Source organism: Quercus robur, chromosome 5 (genome assembly GCF_932294415.1).
Source record: "Quercus robur chromosome 5, dhQueRobu3.1, whole genome shotgun sequence".
In the NCBI taxonomy this organism is placed as follows: Eukaryota; Viridiplantae; Streptophyta; class Magnoliopsida; order Fagales; family Fagaceae; genus Quercus; species Quercus robur.
Window position 1 is genome coordinate 17,464,110 of NC_065538.1, and position 22,612 is coordinate 17,486,721.

At 34.1% G+C, this 22,612-nt stretch overlaps 3 protein-coding genes and 1 pseudogene across 3 annotated transcripts; 2 read left to right on the forward strand and 2 right to left on the reverse strand.

The window, feature by feature from the left end:
• Positions 1–12,650, forward strand: part of LOC126727915 (putative leucine-rich repeat receptor-like serine/threonine-protein kinase At2g19230) — a 36,860-nt pseudogene extending 24,210 nt beyond the window's left edge.
• On the forward strand, positions 1,739–14,148 carry LOC126725278 (putative leucine-rich repeat receptor-like serine/threonine-protein kinase At2g19230). Its single transcript, XM_050429838.1, has 13 exons — positions 1,739–1,912; positions 6,489–7,032; positions 7,517–7,998; positions 8,687–8,819; positions 9,184–9,255; positions 9,570–9,641; positions 9,729–9,809; positions 10,090–10,247; positions 11,646–11,851; positions 11,980–12,106; positions 12,657–12,719; positions 12,831–13,020; positions 13,421–14,148. Exons 1-13 carry the CDS (start codon positions 1,759–1,761, stop codon positions 13,851–13,853), a joined length of 2,715 nt encoding a protein of 904 aa, XP_050285795.1. The 5' UTR covers positions 1,739–1,758; the 3' UTR covers positions 13,854–14,148.
• Positions 14,149–15,693: 1,545 nt separating this feature from the next.
• Positions 15,694–16,158, reverse strand: LOC126727917 (uncharacterized). The gene has a single exon (XM_050433813.1). The coding sequence runs from the start codon at positions 16,156–16,158 to the stop codon at positions 15,694–15,696; it is 465 nt and encodes a 154-aa protein (XP_050289770.1).
• A 708-nt stretch (positions 16,159–16,866) lies between these two features.
• LOC126727918 (uncharacterized mitochondrial protein AtMg00310-like) lies at positions 16,867–17,688 on the reverse strand. Its single transcript, XM_050433814.1, has one exon. It carries the CDS (start codon positions 17,686–17,688, stop codon positions 16,867–16,869), a length of 822 nt encoding a protein of 273 aa, XP_050289771.1.
• Positions 17,689–22,612: the final 4,924 nt, after the last annotated feature.

Below are 22,612 nucleotides of genomic sequence, written 5' to 3' on the forward strand. Positions count from 1 at the left end.
TACACATATATGACTTTATGAACCACTACATAATGTGTTTGGAGGAAAAATTGGTTCAATTTCTTTTGTGTGTTGTTAACAGTCATGGTTGCTTTATTAGCACAGGTTATGGATATTAAATGTTGAGTTATGAGTTGGAATGCACTTTTACAAAAGGAAAAAGCAAAAAATTAGAAAAATGCACCAACCCCCCCCCCCCCCCCCCCCACAAAAAAATGGTTTCTTGTTAAAACACAAAAACTCTGCAAAGTTTTAAACAAAAAACTTAACCCATGTAATGTTGTTTTATGTTTACCGTTAAACATCCATTAAAATAAATGATGAATTGCTCTTATGATAACACGTGTCTATATTTAGAGTTATATTTTCATAGGAAACAATACCACATGGGGGCTTCGTGTTACACTCTAATTAAAGCCCAAAGGGGTTCAATATTATACAATGAGCCGTGTACACACACACACACAAAATATCATAGTGGGATTTGGTGTTATACTCAAAAAATCAAGGATTGGGTTTTGTGTTTTATAGGAAAACCACAAGAGGGTTTTGTTTATTTTTTCACCCAAAAAAAAAAAAATGCTATCAATACAAAGCGAATCCTCTAAATTTTTAGGGTAATTCCACCGTGGGATTCCCAAAAATTTTCCATTATTCCATCCATATTGAAATGACTTGATTAAATTTTATCAAGTCATCAACATTTAGATAAACACTAACATTCTCTATTTTGGTATTTATTTAAACTATGATGATATAGAAAATTTATTTTACTTGTTTGAAAATGAATGTATAAGATTTTATAAATCCCACAATAAAGCTACCCTAAAAATTTTAGATCTTAATCCCTTATTAATGATTCACTATTGGGCATGCTCTATAGTAAATATAAACAATCGAAGGTGGTTTTTTTTTTTTTTTTTTCTTTAATATTTAAAATAAATAAAGGGAAAAATTAATTTTAACCCAATTCTTTAAAAAGTAACAAATTAACTTCAATCCATTTTAGTAGAATGACATTGTCTTAGAGTTTAATATAGACTAAAGATTTAATTTATTACTTATTGAAATTTCAAAGTTTAATAAAATTTAATTTGTTATGTCATTAAATTAATACAGATAAGGAATCAATGTTATGTCATGTGGCTAGACGTAAAGTTTTCTGCCATGAGTTTCAGTTAACTTAGTTGGTAAGATTTATTATTTTCAAATAAAGGATCTTACTTTAAATTACCTCTACATAAAAAATAAAAAATAATTGAAAAAATAATAATAAAAAAGAAGAAGAAAAGACCCTCACTAATTTCTTGACCTAATGGTAAGGAGTAATTATCATGAAATGAGTCACAAGTTTCAATTCCTCTCGTCCCACTTACAACAACAAGAATAAATTAAATGAAATTTTTTTTTTAATAATGAATTTTTTTTTCTCCAAACACCCATTACATAAGGATTTATAAAACCATTTAAGTAAGTTATATGACTAAAAGTAAACTGAGATACTCTAGTTACCCGGTGGTGAGTTGGAAGGGAAACTCTATCCTTTAACAGTAGTGATAACTTATAACAAAGAATGAGTCAAATTTTGTCTTCTCTCTCACACGGTGAGACATGTGGGGCTCATATATATATATATGTCTATGCGGTCTTATGTTACTACTCACTCTTCTAAATAAACGAGAGCAAGTTATTTGCTAGTTCCACATATATATGCCTCGCACTCTCGTATGTCTTAATATAATAAATACTAGCAATAGCATGAACAAAAGTTTGCTGCGAAAGACCAAAATGAATAGCGCATCAAATCTAAAAGCGCGGCTCCTCTTTGTTTTAGCCATAACTTTTGTTGGCAACTCAAGACTAGCTGCAGGAAGTAATCAGAACGCTGGAAGAAAACTTGATGAAATTCCCGGTAAGTACTTCTTCGAATTTTGGTCAATCAACATTTCTCTCTTCTTCTTTGGTGCTTTCTTGTGCTCGATCTTAGTCTCTTACAATGGAGCGAGTAATTCATGTGTTGTAGAGAAGTTTGCTGTGCTAGCTTTCATAGTTAATACAGCCTTCTTCTGTTTTTTGCTCGAGCTTTGTTCTTTTTAGAAACTGTATTCCTATGATCAAAATTACTCCATTTCTTTTTTTAGTTCTTTGTTCTGTTTTTTACTCGAGCTTTGTTCCCTCTTAACCTCAAGTTGACTTGAAAGTCTTAAGCATAAATGACTCCGCTTTTCTTTTTGCCTTTATTTTTTTGTCCAATATCAAGTAAGAGAATGTAACCGTGTTTGCGAATATTACCAATATATTTGGACGTGAGTGTTAATTAAATACTTGAATTTTTTAACTGGTTTATGACAAGTCGTACATATTCTGTTAGTATCTTTTGTTTTTAAGTATATTGACTTTAGTAAGGAAGTCAAGTAAAAGAAGTGAATATTACTACATTTTTTTTTATGATTTGGATAAAACTTATAAAAAGTTTTCTTCAAATAAAATACTACCAAGTCACATATATATATATATATATATATATATAATTCAATAATTTGGAACTGGGGATTTTGAATCTTGAATTTTTCCTTAGAAACAACAAGAGGTGCAATTGAGTAATACTACAGTATAGCCACAAACTATTTTACAACATTTTTACAAACTATTAATATGGTAAATTCTTACTCGTTCTAATTTGGCTAACATCATATTTTTATTTACTAATAATTATTTGAAAAATACTAAAATAATATTAGCAGTTTGTAAAAATGTTATAAAATAATTTGTTTTTATAGCATTACTCAGTTTAAGTTGAGCTAAATTGGTGCATTGTCATACTTTTTTAAGAAAGCTAAATCCACACAATCACACACTCCCTAATCAAAATATTTTTGGCGAAAACACCATTTTGGTCTCTACATTTTGGGGTCATGGTCAATTTGGTCTCTACATTTTGATAGCGGTCAATTTGGTCCCTTTTATTTTCAATTTACAATCAATTTGGTCCCTATCGTTAACTCACTAACGGAAAATATCTACATGACAAACAGATTACATTGTTGGCACGTCTAATATTAAAATATTAAATAAAATGCTGATGTGTCTGAATTTTAATGAACACTCAGCATTTACATGGCAAAAAAAAAGCCATGAACTTATTTTTTTAATAATTTTTTCACCAATTTTTTCCTTTCTTTGTTTTATCTTTTATTTTTCTTACAATTTCGTTAATCAAAGATAATTTCATTTTACTTTTACAAAATGTTCTTCATTGTTCTTCCCCCGAACCCAGAATCTGCCGTTACTAACCAAACAAAATTTTTACCTCATCATTTACTTTACCAAATATTTTTTGGCTCAACACCATTTATTGTTCTTCTTCCCCAAACCCAGAATCTATAGTTGGGGAGTTTAACCAAATCTAAACGTTCTCATAAATCATAAACTACGAACCCATCTTCAGCAACTTTGTGGAGGAGCTTCAGCGTTTGCAGCAACAACCGTTGACATCTCATCAATCAGACATTTCGTTTAGTTTTTCTCTTGTTTTCTCAGCAAATAAACAGAGGCTCACTCAAATACACTTCCAAATCAAACCCATAAATCAACCCAAACCAAACCCACAACCAAATCAAAAAATCTTTTGTTGTAGTACCCAGTAGATTCCTCATACGGCGTTGTGGCACTAGACTATTTCTAAACTCCAAACACCAAGCGGTGCTTTTGGGATGGGTTTATACCTAGTAGATTAGGGATGGGTTTCAGTTGTTGGTTTGGGGCCTTTAGTTGATGGAGGTCTGGTGGGTGGCTTGTGGGTCTCGAATGGTTAGCATTTGGGATGAAGGTGTTAGTTGATGGTGGGATTTTTTATTCTGATTTTGTTTGAGAGAGTGGCTTGAGAAGAGGGAGATAAGATAACCACAAAGGAAGGAATTGATTGTGCTCTATTTCTTTAGGAGACAAGTGGGCTTTTTGGTTTCAACTTTTGACACATAAGACTTAAAGAAATTGAGAGATGGAGATTAAAGATTGAGGAGACTCAGAGAGACAGTGTTTTTTTTTGTTTTGTTTTTTTTTATTAAAGAAATTGTAAGAAATATAAATTAAAAAATAAATTGTTATATATATATATATATATAAAGCTGAGGTGGCTTTTTTTATGAATAAGTGTTGAGATGGCCATTAAAATTCAGACACATCAACATTTTATTTAATATTTTAATATTAGATGTGCCAACAATGCAATCTATTTGCCACATAGGCATTTTTCGTTAGTGAGTTAACGGTAGGGACCAAATTGACAGGGACCAAATTGACCGCTACCAAAATGTAGGGACCAAATTGACCATGGCCCCAAAATGTAGGGACCAAAATGGTGTTTTCGCCAATATTTTTTTATAAGAAAAAGAAGAAGAAGAAGAAGAAGACAAGGAATTTCCGCCATGATGCCATCTAAAAACTTCCTGACCAGAGCGAAGAAGTTGCACATTCGAGTCTAGGATACAATACAAAGACCGAGACCATGTTTTTAGTTCTCACTTCTCACCCAAACTCTCACCATCTCTTCCTCTTCTTTCTTCTAAGGCTCACGATTCTTCCAATCTCTCTCCATTTCTTTGACTGGAATTTGAGATTGTTTCTTATTTTTCGATCAAAGTTTTTGTATAGGTTTATGTGTACAAAATTTTCTGGCATCTTCAAGTTTAATTTTGGTGAGGATTTATTTTGAATACAGGATTTTCTTTTAGTTCTTTTGGAGAAGCGTTGCAGTGGGTTAAGATTTCCTGATATTGGGCTGTCAACATGGGTACCTATCGGGCCCAAACATATGGCCCAATTCCAAGAATGACTTGTTACTATATTTTTATTTCAATTTCATGAATTCATTGTGAAAATTGGGAGAACAGGATTTAATCCATTTCAGTTAAAACAGAGAATTCATTTTATGGTTAGAATTTTATTTCTTAGACTTTACTTCAGTTAGACTTTATTTAAAATTCATCAAGCTGGGGAGCAAGCCCATTGCCCATTGGTCAACACACTCTAGATGCCACCAATCCAGCCAAAAGATGATGTTTTTAGTACCATCTCCTACTTCAAACTTAAAGAATTGCCTAGCCTCATTCCTGTATTTGAGCAAATTTCTCCAACTCCAAGTGTTTTGTTGTGGAATTTTAACATTCCAAAAGTACTTTACCCTTCAAAAGAACCACATGGACCAATGCAAACCAAAGAGAACCAACTTTAGCCAAAAGGTTCCAAATGTGTTTCATAACAGCAACCCTGCTTCCAAGAGACCTTTTAAAGTTGACACACACATGCTCTTTTTAAAGTTTTTATTTTTTGAGAAGTTAATGGATGCCCGAGTATTGGTTTATGAAGTATTTTTAGAAATTTTTTATAGGAAAAGAAAATATAATTGATTTTTTAAATAACTTTTTAGATTTTCCATAAAAAGTGATATTAATTTTTTTTTAATTATCCATTAACAAATGCCATAAAGGTATTCATTAATTGGACTTTAAAAAAAAAAGGGATAAAGCTTTTTTTTTTTTTTCCTTAAGAAGATGCGTACTTATTATTGTAGCTGACTATCAAAGTCAATGTTTCTCAAATTTGTAAGAAACCTCGTCAAGACAAACGTTTCTATACAAGATATTGCACAATTGATATTGTAATGATGTTTGTCTAATGGAAAAGCATTGCAATTTCCAAAATGTTCTGAATAGCAAAATTTTTCAAACATGTTTCCATGTTCAGAACTGTTTTTAAAGTCATCTAGGATATCTTAATGTTATTATTTGTTAGCATGCATACAACGACCCCTATGCAGAGCACAGCATTGTGCAGTAAAGATTTATTTCCGAGATTCATTCACCTATCTTTTGATTCCTTTCATTAGTATAGCTGCCCATGTGCATGTTCAATTCATCATTTTTTTTTCTTGGTCCCTATTGCCTCAGCATTTTAATGTTTCTCAAGCGTTAATACAACTTGTCTGTTCAATTGTATGTCTCTTTGACTAGAGAGTCACTATGTTCCTCAATCCGTGTAAATTTGTTAAACACAACGAGGCGGTTTAGGAAGTTGTTCTATCAAATGAATAATTAATTCCTATTCACTTGTGTAATAGGCTGGTAGCTTTTAATTAGTAAACACTAAACACTACAATTTTGGTATAAAAAAAAAAAAGGTTAACATTTGAATAATATGAAACTTTAAACAAACCAAAACCAACGTTTTGGCTTTCACATACATATAAAGTTTTGTCTTAGCATGGGAGTTCACAAGGCCACAAAAAGGTAGCTGTTGCAGCAACATTGACTCACCCATGCTTGGAGCTTAAGCTATTTGAAAATTTGTGTCTTAGAAATTTTGGTGCCAAATTTATTTTATCACTGAAAAACATAGGGTGTTCTGAAACTCATTGGTACCTTATTTGAGGAGACCATATAGATTGCTTATGTCTAATTAACCCCCTCTTTCTTTTTCAAAATTTCAAGGTTTCATTACCATTGATTGTGGCGGCAATGAGGATTACATTGATGAGGAAACCAAAATCCCTTACATGTCAGATAAAGAATTGATAGACACTGGAATAGTTAAGGCGGTATCCCCTGATTCACTTGGAAATCTTCAACAGTACGCCAAGAACTTGAGAAGTTTTCCCAATGGCACAAGGAATTGTTACACCCTGAGACCAGAGCAAGGCAAAAACAATAATTATTTGATCAGGGCAAGATTCGTATATGGGAATTACGATGGTGAAAACCAGGAACCAATATTCGACCTACATCTTGGGGTTAATGAATGGACAACAGTAAATTTAACAGAAATTAGACCATTTGGTGATTATTATGACATCATTCATGTTCCCTTGACGGATTACATAGATGTGTGTCTAGTAAATACTGGTCATGGGGTGCCCTTTATTTCAGCATTGGAACTGCGGCATTTGGACAATTCCATTTATCAAACTCATGGCAGGGCACTTACAAAAATAAGGGGATATGACATTGGCAGGAACTTTTCTGACTTTAGCATCAGGTGAATCTTGTTTACCTTCCCGAGCTAAAATTAAATTAGTTCAACAATTTCCTGGATCTCATATTTGATTTCATGTTCATTTATCTTTTATTTTACAACCGAACTTTTCTCTATCACTGAATATTCATCTTCAATGGCATGGCTAGAACTTAATCCATTGCATATGAAGAAAATTATTGAACTTATTCCATTGCATATGAAAAAAAATTATTGCATGCCTTTCATTTTATGATAACTTTTACATCACTCAGGATTATCACATTTCTGTTATATGTTCTCAAACTTATATGTCAAGAAAAGTGAGCTCACCCCCCTGATGCATTTTGTAAATTTTCCATGGTGACAGTATTTTAAGTTTCTAGTTATTTTGTTCATGTTCATAAACTACAAAAGCACTTGAATGCCTACTTATATAAATAATATATGAAGTTGTTCTAGTAGCATCCAACAAAAATATGATCTCTCTTTTTCTCTTTCTTTTTAGGTATCCAAATGATACCTATGATCGCAGTTGGAAACCTGTACTATTTGATTGGATCCCAATTACAACAGGCTCAACCATTTACAGTGAGAGCAGTGAGAATCCTTATAATTTACCAGAAGTAGTATTGAGGACTGCTGCCAAAACACAGAACTCAAGCTTGCCCTTGAGCTTATACTGGAGTCCTCCAGATTCTATTTCAAAATGCTATGTTTACTTTCACTTTGTTGAGATTGAGAAGCATGAAGCTGGCCAGCAGAGGGAATTGAAAATTGATTTGAACGGTGAGCGCTACCTGACAGAATCTGTTAAACTGGATTACCTAAAACCACAAACCATAGCCCAAAACGAACCACCAATTAGTGGAGAGCGGATTCACTTTTCAATATCTGCAGCTGAGGGAACTAAGCTTCCTCCAATCCTCAATGCTCTTGAGATTTTTGTGTTGAAAGATCTCCCAAATAAACCAACTGCCATAGATGATGGTATGTCTTCTTCTCTTTTCTATCTTCCTCGCAAGGATTATGCTCAGTTTGCTGCTAACTTATATGAATAAGAGATACTTTAACTGCTGATACAATACCACTTTAAAAAATCCGTGATGGTCCTTTCAACGACTAGGAAGACAGAGCCATCGAGAAGAAGAGTTTTCCGTATGAGCCTTTGTTCATTGCCAAAATAGAAAATGAAATTTTTTTGTCTAGCAGTTTTAGTCGAGAAATCCTTGTTATACAACTTTTATCCGAGCCACAACACTTTTTGGCCATGTCAATATTTTTGTCATCTATCAATGAAATCTGTGTTTTTTTTTTTTTTTTTTTCCAAAAAATTAAATAAAATAAACAAATCTCTCCATGCCACATAGAATAGGGTCATACAAGTTCGTTAATTTAGTGTGAAAGAAATCTTCAAATTATTTCACAGATTTGATGAAATGGCATGGTATCATGACTTGCATTGTTGCTGGCCACCATAGAATTTTCTGTTGGAAGTTCACTTTGAACATCATATATGCTACAATCTGGCAATTCATCATCATAGCAAAGGCATATATGTTCAATTTTCTGCAAATGTTGGATCTACCTGTCACTTTTCATCTTTCTATATGATTTTGTATTACGAATTCACCCAACTTTCTCATTCCCACGTTCTTTTTGAATAAAAAAATTATAGTTGAGGCTATCACAGACATCAAGAAACTTTACAATGTGACTAGAAACTGGCAAGGCGATCCATGTGTCCCAAGTGAATACTCTTGGGATGGTTTGAACTGCAGTGGTGACAATCATCCAAGGATCATCTCACTGTAAGTGCACTTCCAAAACATCAAAACTTTTGGTGACTCATGTTGTAATATTTCAATCAATATATCATCTTATAGGAAAAACTCTACCTTAACTTGGAGGATCACATAAAATGGACCCTGATATTAACTGATATGAAAATATGATGCATCATTTTAGGACATTTGACAATGGAACAAACTCCTTTCATATGCAATAAAAAAAAAAATGTTCTGTCATGCCTTCTGATATTTGATTGAAATTATTTAATTTTCACGGAATGTTCAAACACAGAACCTCTCCAAAAATGAGAAAAATCTTGTTTGAAATGTAAATTATCTTTCAAAAAATTGCAACAATTTTTCCTTCTTTCTTAATGACAAGCAGGAACTTGAGCTCAAGCAATTTGACAGGGGAGATTGCAACTTCGTTCTCCAATCTCAAGGCAATGCAGTCCTTGTGAGTTCTAATTTGAATTGTGATTGATGTTTAACATTCAGTTAATATAAAATAGTCCCAGCTAGACACCGGCAGGTCAACTCCATCTGCTAGGTTGAGATTACCAATCGGCAGATAGACGGTGGATCCCTTAATTACCAAAGGATTCAATGCTTGGAGAGTGTATTTGTGGGATTTAATGCCAGGGATTTTTAATTGAAAAATGCTATATGCAAGTCCTGCAATTTCATATCAATTTTTCAAAAAGAAAAAAGTTTTTAATCTTAACATATGTGGATATGTTATTCTCAAAATCTTGCTAACTACTGTTTCAGGGATTTATCATACAATGACTTAACTGGGCCACTGCCAGAATTTTTGTCAGAACTACCGAATTTGAACACCCTGTAAGTTGTTGAGCTTTGATCTTGGTATTACAAACATAACTTTTTGGGGAAGGAAATTGAGGTGATCTGCATACAATATCTTTGCAGTATTTTAAGTGGGAACAACCTCACAGGTTCAGTTCCTGAGGCTCTTCTGCAGAAATTTAGGGATGGGAAATTGGCCTTGAGGTTAGCTTATCTTCCTTTCTCCAATATTTTAATTTACTTAATAATTCTAAGTTCATTTTGTCACTTACCTGTGTTTTCCATCTTTTCCCTTTATAACTGATTTTATATGGCCAAAAAAAAAAAAAAAGTAAGTAAATGTTGTTCACTGATATGTACAATAGATGTCATTTATATTTTAAACATCATTTTGTATTGCATGATGACTGCACTATCTATCCATGTAGATTATGTTTAAGGACTTACTTACCATGGCTTATTACCTTTATGCATTTTATGCAAGTGTTGGCGAAAATCCAGATCTTTGTCCGTCAGTTCCATGCAAGAGAAAGAAGAAAAAGGAGGTTGTTGTTCCAATTGTTGCATCATCTATAGCAGCAGTCCTGGCCCTTCTCTTCATCTTTAGTGCTTTGGTTATCTATAGAAGGAAAAGAAAAGGAGGTACTTCTTTCTTTATTTTCTGCTTGTGTAATCATTATCACTTTTCACTGAAGTGAGATCGTTTACAAGAGATGTATCACCCAATCCCAGCTAGTCCTATTTTTCCTTTGATACACCAAAGCCTTTTAGAAAGTTATGAAAGATATGTATAGAAATTCAAGAAAATAAAGCAAACGCCTAATTAGATTTCAACCGTGGCCATTGTGGCCAATCACATAATCAAGAGTCAAGACAGTAAATTATGCAATTGATCAACAATTTTGAATACATCCATGGACCATTCAACATGTGAGCAAGTGGTAAGTGCACTCATTCTCTTCATGCAATTCTTGGGTATGAATCCTGCTTGAGTAATGTTTCAGTTGTCCTGTACCTTACTTTATGGTTTAAGTGGGATGTATTTTTCTCAGGATTGGCATCCTGGGACTGTAATGGTAACCTTTTTGCTCGACCAAAGACAAAATATTAATAACAGTAATAATTACATCCATGGGAAAGTAGGCAAGCTTTCACTACTCATGTAAGATCTCCAGATACACAAAAATGCAGCCACAACTCCACCAAGTACCTATATATGCTTCGACACACCAGGTCCACACCTATAGTCACCTAGCATTGCCAAAAAATTAAATAGGTAAATAACAATCCAACTACTGTGCCACAGAATCTGAGATTATCAACCGTAGTCTTCATGGAGTTCACTGTTCGATAGAATTGAAAATATTATTAATTTATTACCCGCTTTACACCAAAACCATGTCATCCCAAGCCCCTGCTGTTTTGTTAAAGAACCTGTTCCAGTCATCTTCAATTCATGATATTCAGAATGATAAAGCCAGCAAACTTAGGGAGATCACTTCATACAATCTTGAGCCCATGTTGACCTTATAAAATTGGACAACTCATCCTGAAGTGAAAAATATAGATGAGCATGCAATCTAGGACTTCCTTTAGCTTTATCTGTAGAAGGCTAAAATGTCGCTGCAGATGGATTTGGTGGCCCAAGCCCATGAGTTTATTTGCATTTACTGTCTGGGATAGTAGACTCTGGATTTAACCTTCAACATACTGTGTGAGATGAAATCTATTTGTGGACACAAACATGAGGGATTTAGAACATAAACTATACATATTCCCCCACATCCCTCAAAACATATTTTAATGGGCAAATTATAACTTACCCACATGTGGTTTGGTCGAAATTTAAGTTGCTTACCTGTGGTTTGAAATTTGACGCTTTACCCACCTAAAATTAGCTCAGTTAGATTTCTGTAACCCATGGGTTAAATCACAAGTAAACAACTTAAATTTCAACCAAACCACAGGTAGGAAGGTTGTAATTTGCCCTTTTTTAATAGATTGTGCATGTTATAATTGTGAAAATCTTCCTTGTTGTAGATATGGTTACCAAATCCAACATCAAATCAAAGAATCAACAGTATAGCTACTCAGAAGTTGTGAGCATAACTAATAACTTTAAAACCATCATTGGAGGAGGAGGATTTGGAAAAGTGTACCTTGGCAAACTGAAAGATGAAACTCAAGTTGCTGTTAAGTTGCTCTCTGCTTCTTCAAACCAAGGCTATAAGGAATTTCGAGCAGAGGTTAGACTGGACATTGCAGCCAATCTTTTCAACCACTTGAGTATTTAATTTTAAATAGAAACTGTGATTATATCATGCAGCTAAAAGTTTTTCATCCAATTAAATTGTTGAATTGGTTTGAAATACAGGCACAACTTTTAATGATAGTTCATCATAAAAACTTGGTTTCTCTTGTTGGATACTGTGATGAGGGTGCAAAAAAGGCACTCATATATGAGTATATGGCTAATGGCAATTTGCTCCAGCATTTATCAGGTATTTAGTTATTTACTGGTTACCATTTGTGTCCAAAGGCTCTTTATCATATGACCCTTTATAAGTTATTTCTGTCAAATCAAAAGCAAGATTTAGTATAGGGCAAGGCTTGGATAGAGCACCATAACTGCATTTAGTTGGCTTTGAGTAAGACCAGGGCACCTTACAGGTGCAGCTCATGCCAGGTAAGTGTCAAGTATTTCCCAGTGGCCAGTCCCATCTTGCTTGCTATTATCATGCAACACAACGACCACGGCCTATGAAACTGTAACCAAGTCTTGCCCCTTAGAGGCCCAGCTAATCTGTTCATGATATACTGATTCAAAACAAAAGACCAACCAAAAAGGGGAGGGTGAGGTGCCAAACCAATCTAATCTTCATATAATTGAAGTGCTATTTCTATTTCATACAATTAGGATTAGCTGATTAGGAATGTTTAGTTTGACTAACAGCTTACAAATTTTATTAATTTTCTTTACATGATAGGGAAATCAGAGCTAATTTTTATAACAGCCCAGCTAAAAGATAAATTGATATGTTTTGGCTGCAGTGACGAACACAAATGTATTAACTTGGAACGAGAGAATTCATATTGCAGTGGATGCAGCACATGGTTTGCAAACAAATCGATTACAAGATTATTCATCTACTATATATATATATATATATATATATCTTTTTTTAATTTGAAATGGTTTGCAATGGTTTTCTAATGGAGTTGCAGGGTTGGAGTATCTACATAATGGTTGCAAGCCACCTATAATCCATAGAGATTTGAAGCCCTCCAACATTTTATTAAATGAACACATGCAAGCCAAGATAGCTGATTTTGGGCTGTCTAGAGCCTTTGCAACTGAAAATGACTCTCATGTGTCAACTCGCCCAGCTGGTACATTAGGATACGTTGATCCTGAGTAAGTGTTTGCAATTGAAGCAAGAGCGTATTTAACTTTACAAGTATCACGTATATATGTTTAAATGAAATCTGTACATAATAAGGATCACATCATTCAATTTTAAGTTCCCAATGCATTTAAAACCTATCAAATTTACGAATTTCTTTTAATAGCACAAAATTTGTGAAATTTTGCGGTTTTTAATTACATACTATTATAATTTTGATGCTTGGCTCACATTCTACACCAGTGGAAGTTGTCATAAGCATAAGAGTGCCAACAACTATTATTTAAGGTTAAAGCAATTAACCATTTAATCACCAAGTACAACTAGGATATAATGGAAGTAATTACTAGAAAAATTACATCAACTTACGAGTTTCTAGTATTGATCTATCCACTTGTGTTTTACATGCAGATTTCAATCATCTGGAAACTTTAATAAGAAAAGCGATGTCTATAGCTTTGGGATTATTTTGTTTGAGCTAATCACTGGCCGCACTGCAATAGTACGAGGCCCTGTGAGAAACAATCACATACTTGACTGGGTTAATCCTTTGATTGAAAGGGGTGATGTTCAAAACATTATTGATCCAAGATTAGAAGGAGAATTCAATAGTACTTCTGCCTGGAAAGCTATAGAGATAGCCATGTCATGCATACCATCATATGCTATCCAAAGGCCAGACATGAGTTATGTGTTGGCAGAACTTAAAGAATGTTTAGCTCTGGAGATGGCTCATGAAAGAACTCAAAGGATGGCAACTGAGGGCAATTTAACAACTTCAAACATTCCATTTAAAATAACCCATTTGAAGTATGAATCAGATATTGTGCCCCATAGTAGGTAGAATTTTATTTTTGAATATTTGATAGTTGGGGAGGGGGCATTAGAACTTGGACATTTTCGTTGAAAACACTAGAAAGTGTCAATAGAGTTCTAAAGCTTGTGACCCATATTAGGTAGTCATCAAATAAAAGACTAGTGGTCAGTTGTTCTTTGTATGCTATATGACAAGTTTGCATTAGTATTTGACGAACTTTCCTATATCCTTGTTTTGTCTCTTGTTCAATGAAAGTATGAGCGTGTATTATAACTTGTTTCATATATTTTCTAATGGACAAGTAAATTATAATTATGCATAATTTATATTCTGCATGTGCTTAAGGGTTTAATTTTTTAAAGAAACATTGTTATGTAATAACAAGTACATTATAATGCTCTAGAATGTCAACTACAGTGGCTCTGTATTTTGAACAGATCAAGTCCCTATTAAAGTCAATTTCAGACTGCAAATTCTCTTGTTTTATATTTTATAATCACCACTCATTAAGCTCTCTTTATTTTATCTAAATATATCTTAAGTAGGGGAGGGGGTTCGAACCCTGGACCGTTGAAAACATATAAAAAGCGTCAATTGAACCATAGATTATTGGCCACTACTCATTAAGCTTTTTGAGTAAAAGAAGAGCACTAGCAATAAATTTCGGCCCATAAATTTTTATCCTAGCCCAAAGTTTTTCGGTTTTTTTTTTCTCCAGTCTGTGAGGCCTGGGCCTGGACCATGCCCAGAGCACTTGATTACACTAAAGGTGCACTGATTGCAATAAAGGGGTCTTTGTCCGAAAGGTTAGAGATGGATACAGCCCTCCTCTTCCTCCTTCTTCTTCTTCTTCTTCTTCTTTTTAATGCATTTTCTTTATTCATATATATATATATATATATATATATTTATTTATTTAAAAAGCACAACATAGTCCCTAATGGTTCTAAGACTAGTACACAACTTGAATACAATTTTTTTTTATTATATAAATACGATATAATTTCAACCTAATGTTCATTACATGATATTTTTTTTCTTTATCATGAAGCCCAAGACACTAATTAGTTTTTGGAATAAGTAGAGTTCAAATTCTAAATCTCTTATTTAAAAGAAAATAAATTTGATCAATTGAGCTAATTTGAATAATAATGCTATGGACATAGTTTTTATTCATAATAAAATTTCACATCTGCTAAGATAATAAACTTTGAGTTGTGGAAAAAGAGCAGTGAGTTCATGAATGTTAGTTGATTCCACATCAAATTCATCAATCACTTAAAAAATGGTGGAACTCATTGTAAAAAAATATCATGCCTGCAACATTATTGTAACTTGAATGGATTCAACTCGAGGTAGAGCCCTATTGGGCTGGTGAACCTATGGGCGGCACATTTTATATTTGCCATTGTCGCACATTTAGTAAATCACAATCTCATTAATAAGGCAACTTGTGGGCTGAAGTAAAGACTTGAGTTCAAAAGTGGCAATGAAGGGCCTCAAAAGTCTTAAAATAAAATGCGCAATGAAGGGCCTCAAAAGTGGAAAAGTGAAAAAGATTGTTGATAACCACATAATTAAAATCTAGGTAAATTATAAAGTTGGTCTTTATTCTTTATACCATATTTTAATTTGGTCTTTAACCTTTCAATTGTGTCAATTTGGTCTCTAATCTTTTGATACTGTGTCAAAATAGTCACTACAATTAAGTGATTGATGGAAAATGATAACGTGACTAACAGCCAAAATAAAAAATGATTTTTTTGCCGTATAGACCTCCATTTGGATTGCCATATCAGCATCATAATTTTTTTTTTTTTTTTTTTTTTGAGAAGAAAAGGAACCACTTTATTAATGTATGGAAAAATTATGAAGTTACATCAACATAAACTAGATAGGTAATGTCGGCTGGAACAGATTCCATCCAAACAGATAAAGGAAAAGACATTCTAGCTCTCCTGGCTAAAGCATGTGCAACACCGTTGCCCTGCCGCCTAACATGAGAGAAAGAACAAGTTTGGAACAAACCCCTTAAAGACTTACAATCTTTTATAATATGACCAATACTAGACCGGTCTGGGCAGAGGCCTACTAGTGCTTTTACCACAAGCTCGAAGTCTCCCTCAAATACTGCATGTCTCAAGCCCAACTCTTCCATGAATATCATCGCTCTCCTTGCTGCCATTGCCTCCAGGACTTCCACAGTCGGCTGCATTTCAATTTTCTCTGCTAGTGATCCCATAACTTGACCCCGATCATTCCGCACCACAACACCAATCCCTGCTTTCTCTTCATCCACGAAGCAAGCCCCGTCATAATTCACCTTATACATTCCTGCAGCTGGTGGTACCCAATGTTGTGTCTAGGTCAATTTTCTCTTGGGCCTACCAACAGAATTTCCGTGGTACTCAGTCAGCAGTGCAGTTGCCGCATCATGGATCTTCTCAGGAGGTAGGTGCTGCTTGTTAAAGTGCCTCTTGTTACATCTAGTCCATATCATCCATGCGACCACCATGAATAACTCCATGTTTTCTTCCTGCTGCCTTGCCGAGAAAACCAAGTCTGCAAAAGAACCCATACTCCGTTCTTGGCTTCTTAGTTTCTTGAACTCGTGACCCCAACAACCCAGCACATGATCACAGTCCCAAAGAGCGTGGCGGACCGTTTCACTTGCTCTGTCACAGTTGCTGCATAACGGTGACTCTAACACTTTTCGCCGATGCAAATTTGCCAACGTTGGGAGTGATTCGGTGCATGCACGCCAGCCAAAGTGTTTTATCTTGTTGGGGATTTGCAAACTCCACATCCACTTCCAAAAATTCCTCGAATCAGTAGTGTTTGACCCCGACGCAACCTCCCTGTTTTCCAGCTCACCTAATAGTTGATACCCTGTCTTTACCGAATAATTTCCATCCCGGCTTCATGGCCAAACGGTGCAATCTGCTTGTGGCGTTTTGCAAAGTGGGATAGCCTTAATTCTTTGAGCCAAGTATGGAGAAATTTTCTGGTCAATCAACTGACCATTCCATTCCATTGTTGTCTAGTCTATTAGTGAGCTAACTGTGGAGTCATCTTTACACTCTTGCGTGAGTGGTACTGCCTTGGTTGGAAGGCAGCCCGGAATCCAGCTATCCTTGAACACCCTAATCTGTGATCCATCACCAACCCTCCATAACATCCCCTTCTCAATGACATGCCTTGCTTTAAGGATACTTTGCCAAGCGAAGGAGCCCTTCTTGCTTTTTGCCTCCAATACCGAACCTGTGGGAAAGTATTTTGTGCTGAAAACCTTAAACAGAAGAGAATTTCTATCTATTTGTAGCCTCCATATTTGTTTAGCAAGCATAGCCTCATTGAATCTCACCAAATCTTTGAACCCCATACCTCCCTCCTCTTTCGGTTTACATAAAACTTCCCAGCTCTTCCAATGAATTTTTCTTTGACTACCACGTTCACCCCACCAAAAATTTCTGATTTGCATTTCAATATCCTTGCACAAACCCACCGGCAACTTGAAACAACTCATTGCAAATGTGGGGATAGCTTGCACCACCGCCTTGAGCAAAATCTCTCTCCCCGCTTGAGATAGGAGCTTTTCCTTCCAACCTTGAAGCTTTGCCCACACCCTCTCTTTGATATAATTGAGACTTGCCTTTTTATTTCTACCAACCACAGCAGGCAAACCAAGGTATTTTTCAGATTCCTTGATTTCTGGAACTCCTAGGAAACTTAGAATATCTCTCTTCTTTTCTTCAGGCACTGCTTTGCTAAAGAAAAGGGTTGTCTTCTCCCGGTTTATTTGTTGACCGGATGCCCCTTCATATAGCGATAGGATGTGTTGAATGGCTTGCAAATCCTCCATCCTTGCTCGGCAAAACAGCAAAGTATCATCTGCAAAAAATAGGTTAGTAATCTTTGGGCCATTTTTACATAAGGAAAAACCCCGAATAACATTATCCTTTGCAGCATGTTGGATCATTCTATTCAACCCCTCCAAGTACAATAAAAAAAGGTATGGTGATAATGGGTCCCCCTGACGAATTCCCCTAGTTGGAGAAATTTCGCCTTTGGGTTCCCCATTAACTAAGATTGAATTAGATATTAATATTTCCCTATAAAAAAGAAATATATATTAATCTTTCTTCCCCAATTTTTAAAGAAAAATAAAAAAATAATTAAAAATAATTTTTAATATGCATTTTTTTCCTTTCAATTTCTTGGCATCCATACACAGTTTGAAATCAAATCCTACAAAAATCAACCCTTACAAATTTCATTTGAGTTTATGTAAATGTAACCTTCACATACGGAAATGAAAACATATTCAAACATTCACACTCGTAATCAAACCCACAACTCTAAAAAAAAAAAAAACTAGAGATCTTAGATTGATTTGAAATGAAAAACACCAATTTAGGTGGTCGAAACCCAATCAAACCTATATAGCCAACTCAATCTCCTCAAGCCAACTACAACCCATTTTGGAGTACCAGTGTACCACATACAGTGGTTGAAACCCCAAAACCCAGCAAGTTTCAAGGAAGCTTAAGATTCTTTTAAAACAAGTTACAACTCAATCATAGTCCAAGGTGAAATGGAGCATTCCATATTCTTTTTTTAAAAAAAAATGAACAAAGTTTAGCTACAAAACCAGTTGTAGCCTGAGACTACAAACTGCTCTAATAAACTGACATGTGCAATGCACATGATTACTTAAGTAAACTTAACCCGACTAACCTTAGTTAACTACACTACCTATTAAAAAAATAAAAAATAAAAACGAAAAACCTAAAAGAACCTATACGTATAATCTCTCTGACTCTATCTCTCTCTCTCCCTCCTCTCTTTCCCTCTTTCATCGACTTCTCTCTCTAAACCGTAACCCAAAAACCTAGCTCCCACCGGTCACCCAAAGCCTCCTGTCTCCACCGCCGGCCAACCTCAAATTCTGTAGTCTCCACTGCCAGCCCACCACCTCAAATCATTCTCTGTCACTATCGCCGGCCCACCCAGTTCCGCTACTCAAAGCCACCTCTTGTCCGTCGCTCCACCACTCACCAGTCAAAACTAAATTTCCTTTTGTTTTATTTATAGAAAACTAAATTTACTCTTTTAATTCTATTAATTTTTTCTGAATGAATTGTGTTTGATTATTAATGTGAGTTTTGGATTTCTGGTTTTGTTTGATTATTAATGTAAACATTATCGCTATAGTAGAGTGCTACACAATGCATAACTATGTTGTATTATTCATTTTATTTTCATTCTCTATAAGTGCTCATTTTAGTAAATCTCTGCATCCCTATGTTTCTGCAAGCATCACTTGTGGTTCTCTAATTCAGTGCCAACAAACTTTGATCAATTAAAAATTTGGAGTCATTAACTTGTCGAGGGAGCTTCTCATTGTAGTCAAAGCTGTTTAATTAATGAGTATTTAGAATCACAGCCCTCTTAAAAATGGTCATCATCAAAAGCTTCTGTTTTGAATGTTGTTGAGCCTAGGCAGTCAAGTTGAAATAGAGAGTACCAATAATTCAATGGCACCTATTTTGTTGAATCCATCAAATCAACTCTCCTTCGAATCAAATGTAGCACAAACATTATCTCTACTTGAAAGATGTACAAATATGATGGAACTATTGCAGATTCATGCTTGCATTTACAAAACAGGTTTCATTATAGACCATATTCCAGTGAGTAGGCTTCTAACTTTCAGTACCTCACTGGATTTTGGAAACTTAATATATACTCGGAAGGTTTTTGACAGAATTAGTAGACGCATTACTTTCATGTGGAACACCATGATAAGGAGATACTCAAATAGCAATGAACCAAAAGAAGCCCTACTTTTGTACCATTAACAGCTATGTCATTCAGCCCCACACAATGCTTACACCTTTCCTATCCTACTTAAAGCATGTTCCCGTATGTTAGCCTTGGAAGAAAGCCAACAAATCCATGCCACATCATAAAAACAAGGTTTGGCTTGGACATTTATGCCAACAGGGTGGATTAAGGTGGCTTAACCATAAAAACAGGGAACAAGAGGTGGCTTTAAGCTGCGGAACTGGGTGGGCCGGCGGAGAAGACAGAGGAGGGTTTGAGGTGGTGAGCCAGCAGTGGAGACAGTACAGAATTTGAGGTTGGCCGGCGGTGGAGAGAGGAGGCTTTGGGTGACTGGTGGGAGCTGGGTTTCTGGGTTACGATTTAGAGAGAGAAGTCGATGAAATAGGGAAATAGAGGAGAGAGAGAGAGAGAGAGAGAGAGAGAGATTATACGTATAGGTTCTTTTACGTTTTTAGTTTTTATTTTTTATTTTTTTAATAAGTAGTGTAGTTAGCTAAGGTTAGTTGGGTTAAATTTACTTAAGTAATCATGTGCATTGCACATGTCATTTTTTACGCATGTCATTTTATTAAAGTAGTTTATAGTCTCAGGCTACAATTGGTTTTGTAGTTAAACTTTGTCAAAAAAAATTTATCCAAAGTGATTCTAAAGCTTGCACAGAGGCTATTCAGGGGCTGGGTCAGATTTATCCATTGAGGAGTTCAAGCTGGAGCTATATAGTTTGTAATCTAGCAAAGGCTTTCCGTGTATGTATTTTCAATTGAGTTTGTATAGGAAGCTAATAAATCTCCTCATGAGTGGCTACTGGCTAGGTGATCTAGCAAAGGCTAACGTTTTCTCATTGGAGGTTTGCCATGGTTCTACATGGGTTCCTCTTAAGTTCTTTGGTTCATTAAAAGTTCTACATATTATCAAAAAAAAAAAAAGTAAAGTAGTTTTTCTTTTTGGATTTTTTTGAACGTAGATATGTTTGATTATCGGGAAAGTACAGGAAAAATTAAAAGAAAGCATAAAGAATATGAAAAATTTTGGTTATTTGATTTTTTTTTTCATTTAAATACTGATGTGACATATTAAAATGTTAAATAAAATTTTAATTATTATTTTATTTTGGATGTGAGTTTAGTCACAATTTTTTTTTTTTTTTAAGTTATGCTGATATGGCAATCTAGATAGTAGTTGATGTGACATGAAAAATAATTTTTTATTGCTATGTTTAACACATCAACTTTTTTCTTCCAATGAATAATGATAGGAACTAAATTGAGACAATACTAAAAATGTTAAAGACCAAATTGACATAATTAAAAAGTTAAAGATCAAATTGAAATATGGTGTAAATGATAGAGACCAACTTTGTAATTTACCCTAAAATCTAAAATGTTTATAGTATATTTTCAAACTAAATTTTTTGGCAAAGTAGTAAAAAAAAAATTATATATATATATATATATATATCAGTAGCTTTAGAAATGTTGAGGTGCACCAGACTTTTTTCTAGGGTGAAAGCCTAGCCTGCCCACAGCATAATAGATTCAACCGAAATAGTATGAGAAATAATATTTTTCAATTTTCTTATAGTATTTGATTTTTCAAATTAATCATCCACAGTCAAAGGCAGAACTATAAAAAGATTATATAGATTAGCAGAAAAAATTTGAAATTGCTGAGTTCAAAATTTTTATTTTTGATCCTCAAAATTGAAAGTTGACTCAAAAAAATCCAAAAATTTAGAGTGACCACCTAACCCATATCTAGGGTTGGTACTTGTAGCCGCCTTCCAAAAAAATCATTTGTACTAGAACAAATTTCTTTAAAAAAATAAATAAATAAAAATCCTTTGAAAGAGAAGGCAAATGAATTGTCAGTTATGATATGTTGTTTGTTTGCTATCTCAAAACCCAAAGTTAAAAGCTTGGGACTTTCATGATTGAGATATACCACTTAAAGAATCCTATCAAAAAAACAAAAAAGTAACCACCTAAAGATTTTTTTTTTTTTTTTTTTTTTTTTTTTTTTTTTTTTTTTATCAACAAGATGATTTTACGATTAAACTATAAAAAGATTATATATATTAGTAGAAAAAAAAATAAAAAAATTGAAAGTCAACTCAAAGAAATCCAAAAATTTAGAGTGACCACCTAACCTATATCTAGGGTTTGTACTTGTAGCCACCTTCCAAAAAAAAATCATTTGTACTAACGAAGCAAGAAAAAATTTCTTATTAAAACCTCCTCTTAAGGAGAATGGAAATGAATTGTGAGTTATGATATGTTGGTTGTTTGCTTTCTCGAGACCCAAAGTTAAAAGCTTGGGATTTTCAGGATTTCAGTTCTGTTATGTTGTTTAAACCACCTAAAGAATTGTTTTTTTTTTTTTCATCAACAAGATAATTTTACAATTGAACATCATTGTTGATTTGATATTTTATATGTTCCAGTAAATTCTCAATTATAAGAATTAAATCATCGATTTAGTGAGCATGTAATAGAGTTGTTCTTAATTCAGCTTTGAATTCTCAAGAAACACTTGAATCATTGTATAATTGATGATATTTATTTGTTGATAAACAAATTTTATTTGTAAAATATTACAAATCATTTGAAACTACCGTTAAAAGTGGAATTTCAGTATTTCATTATTATACCTTAAAAAATTGTTAATATATTTTTGAATTATGCCTTACAAAACTTATGTGTTGACTTCCTAACACAAATAAAATTATAATTTTGAAAGTTTTATTTATTATGTTGATGTGATGCCAATCAATGTTATGCATGTTGCCATCGATAGAAAAATCATTCATTTAATTGGAAGCTTTGGGGCTCAACCTATGGTCTTAAACGGTTAAACCCCTATTGCCAATGGATAAGAACAAAGGACTCATACATAACAAAATTGGATCCAATCGACTATAATAAATGATGCATGTATTGAGT

Coding starts and splice junctions, on each gene's coding strand:
- LOC126725278 (XM_050429838.1), top strand. CDS start 1,759: ATGAACAAAAGTTTGCTGCGAAAGACCAAAATGAATAGCGCATCAAAT. Junction 1,913..6,488: donor AAAACTTGATGAAATTCCCG/GTAAGTACTTCT, acceptor CAAAATTTCAAG/GTTTCATTACCATTGATTGT. Junction 7,033..7,516: donor TTTTCTGACTTTAGCATCAG/GTGAATCTTGTT, acceptor CTTTCTTTTTAG/GTATCCAAATGATACCTATG.
- LOC126727917 (XM_050433813.1), bottom strand. CDS start 16,158: ATGTATAAGGTGAATTATGACGGGGCTTGCTTCGTGGATGAAGAGAAA.
- LOC126727918 (XM_050433814.1), bottom strand. CDS start 17,688: ATGGAGGATTTGCAAGCCATTCAACACATCCTATCGCTATATGAAGGG.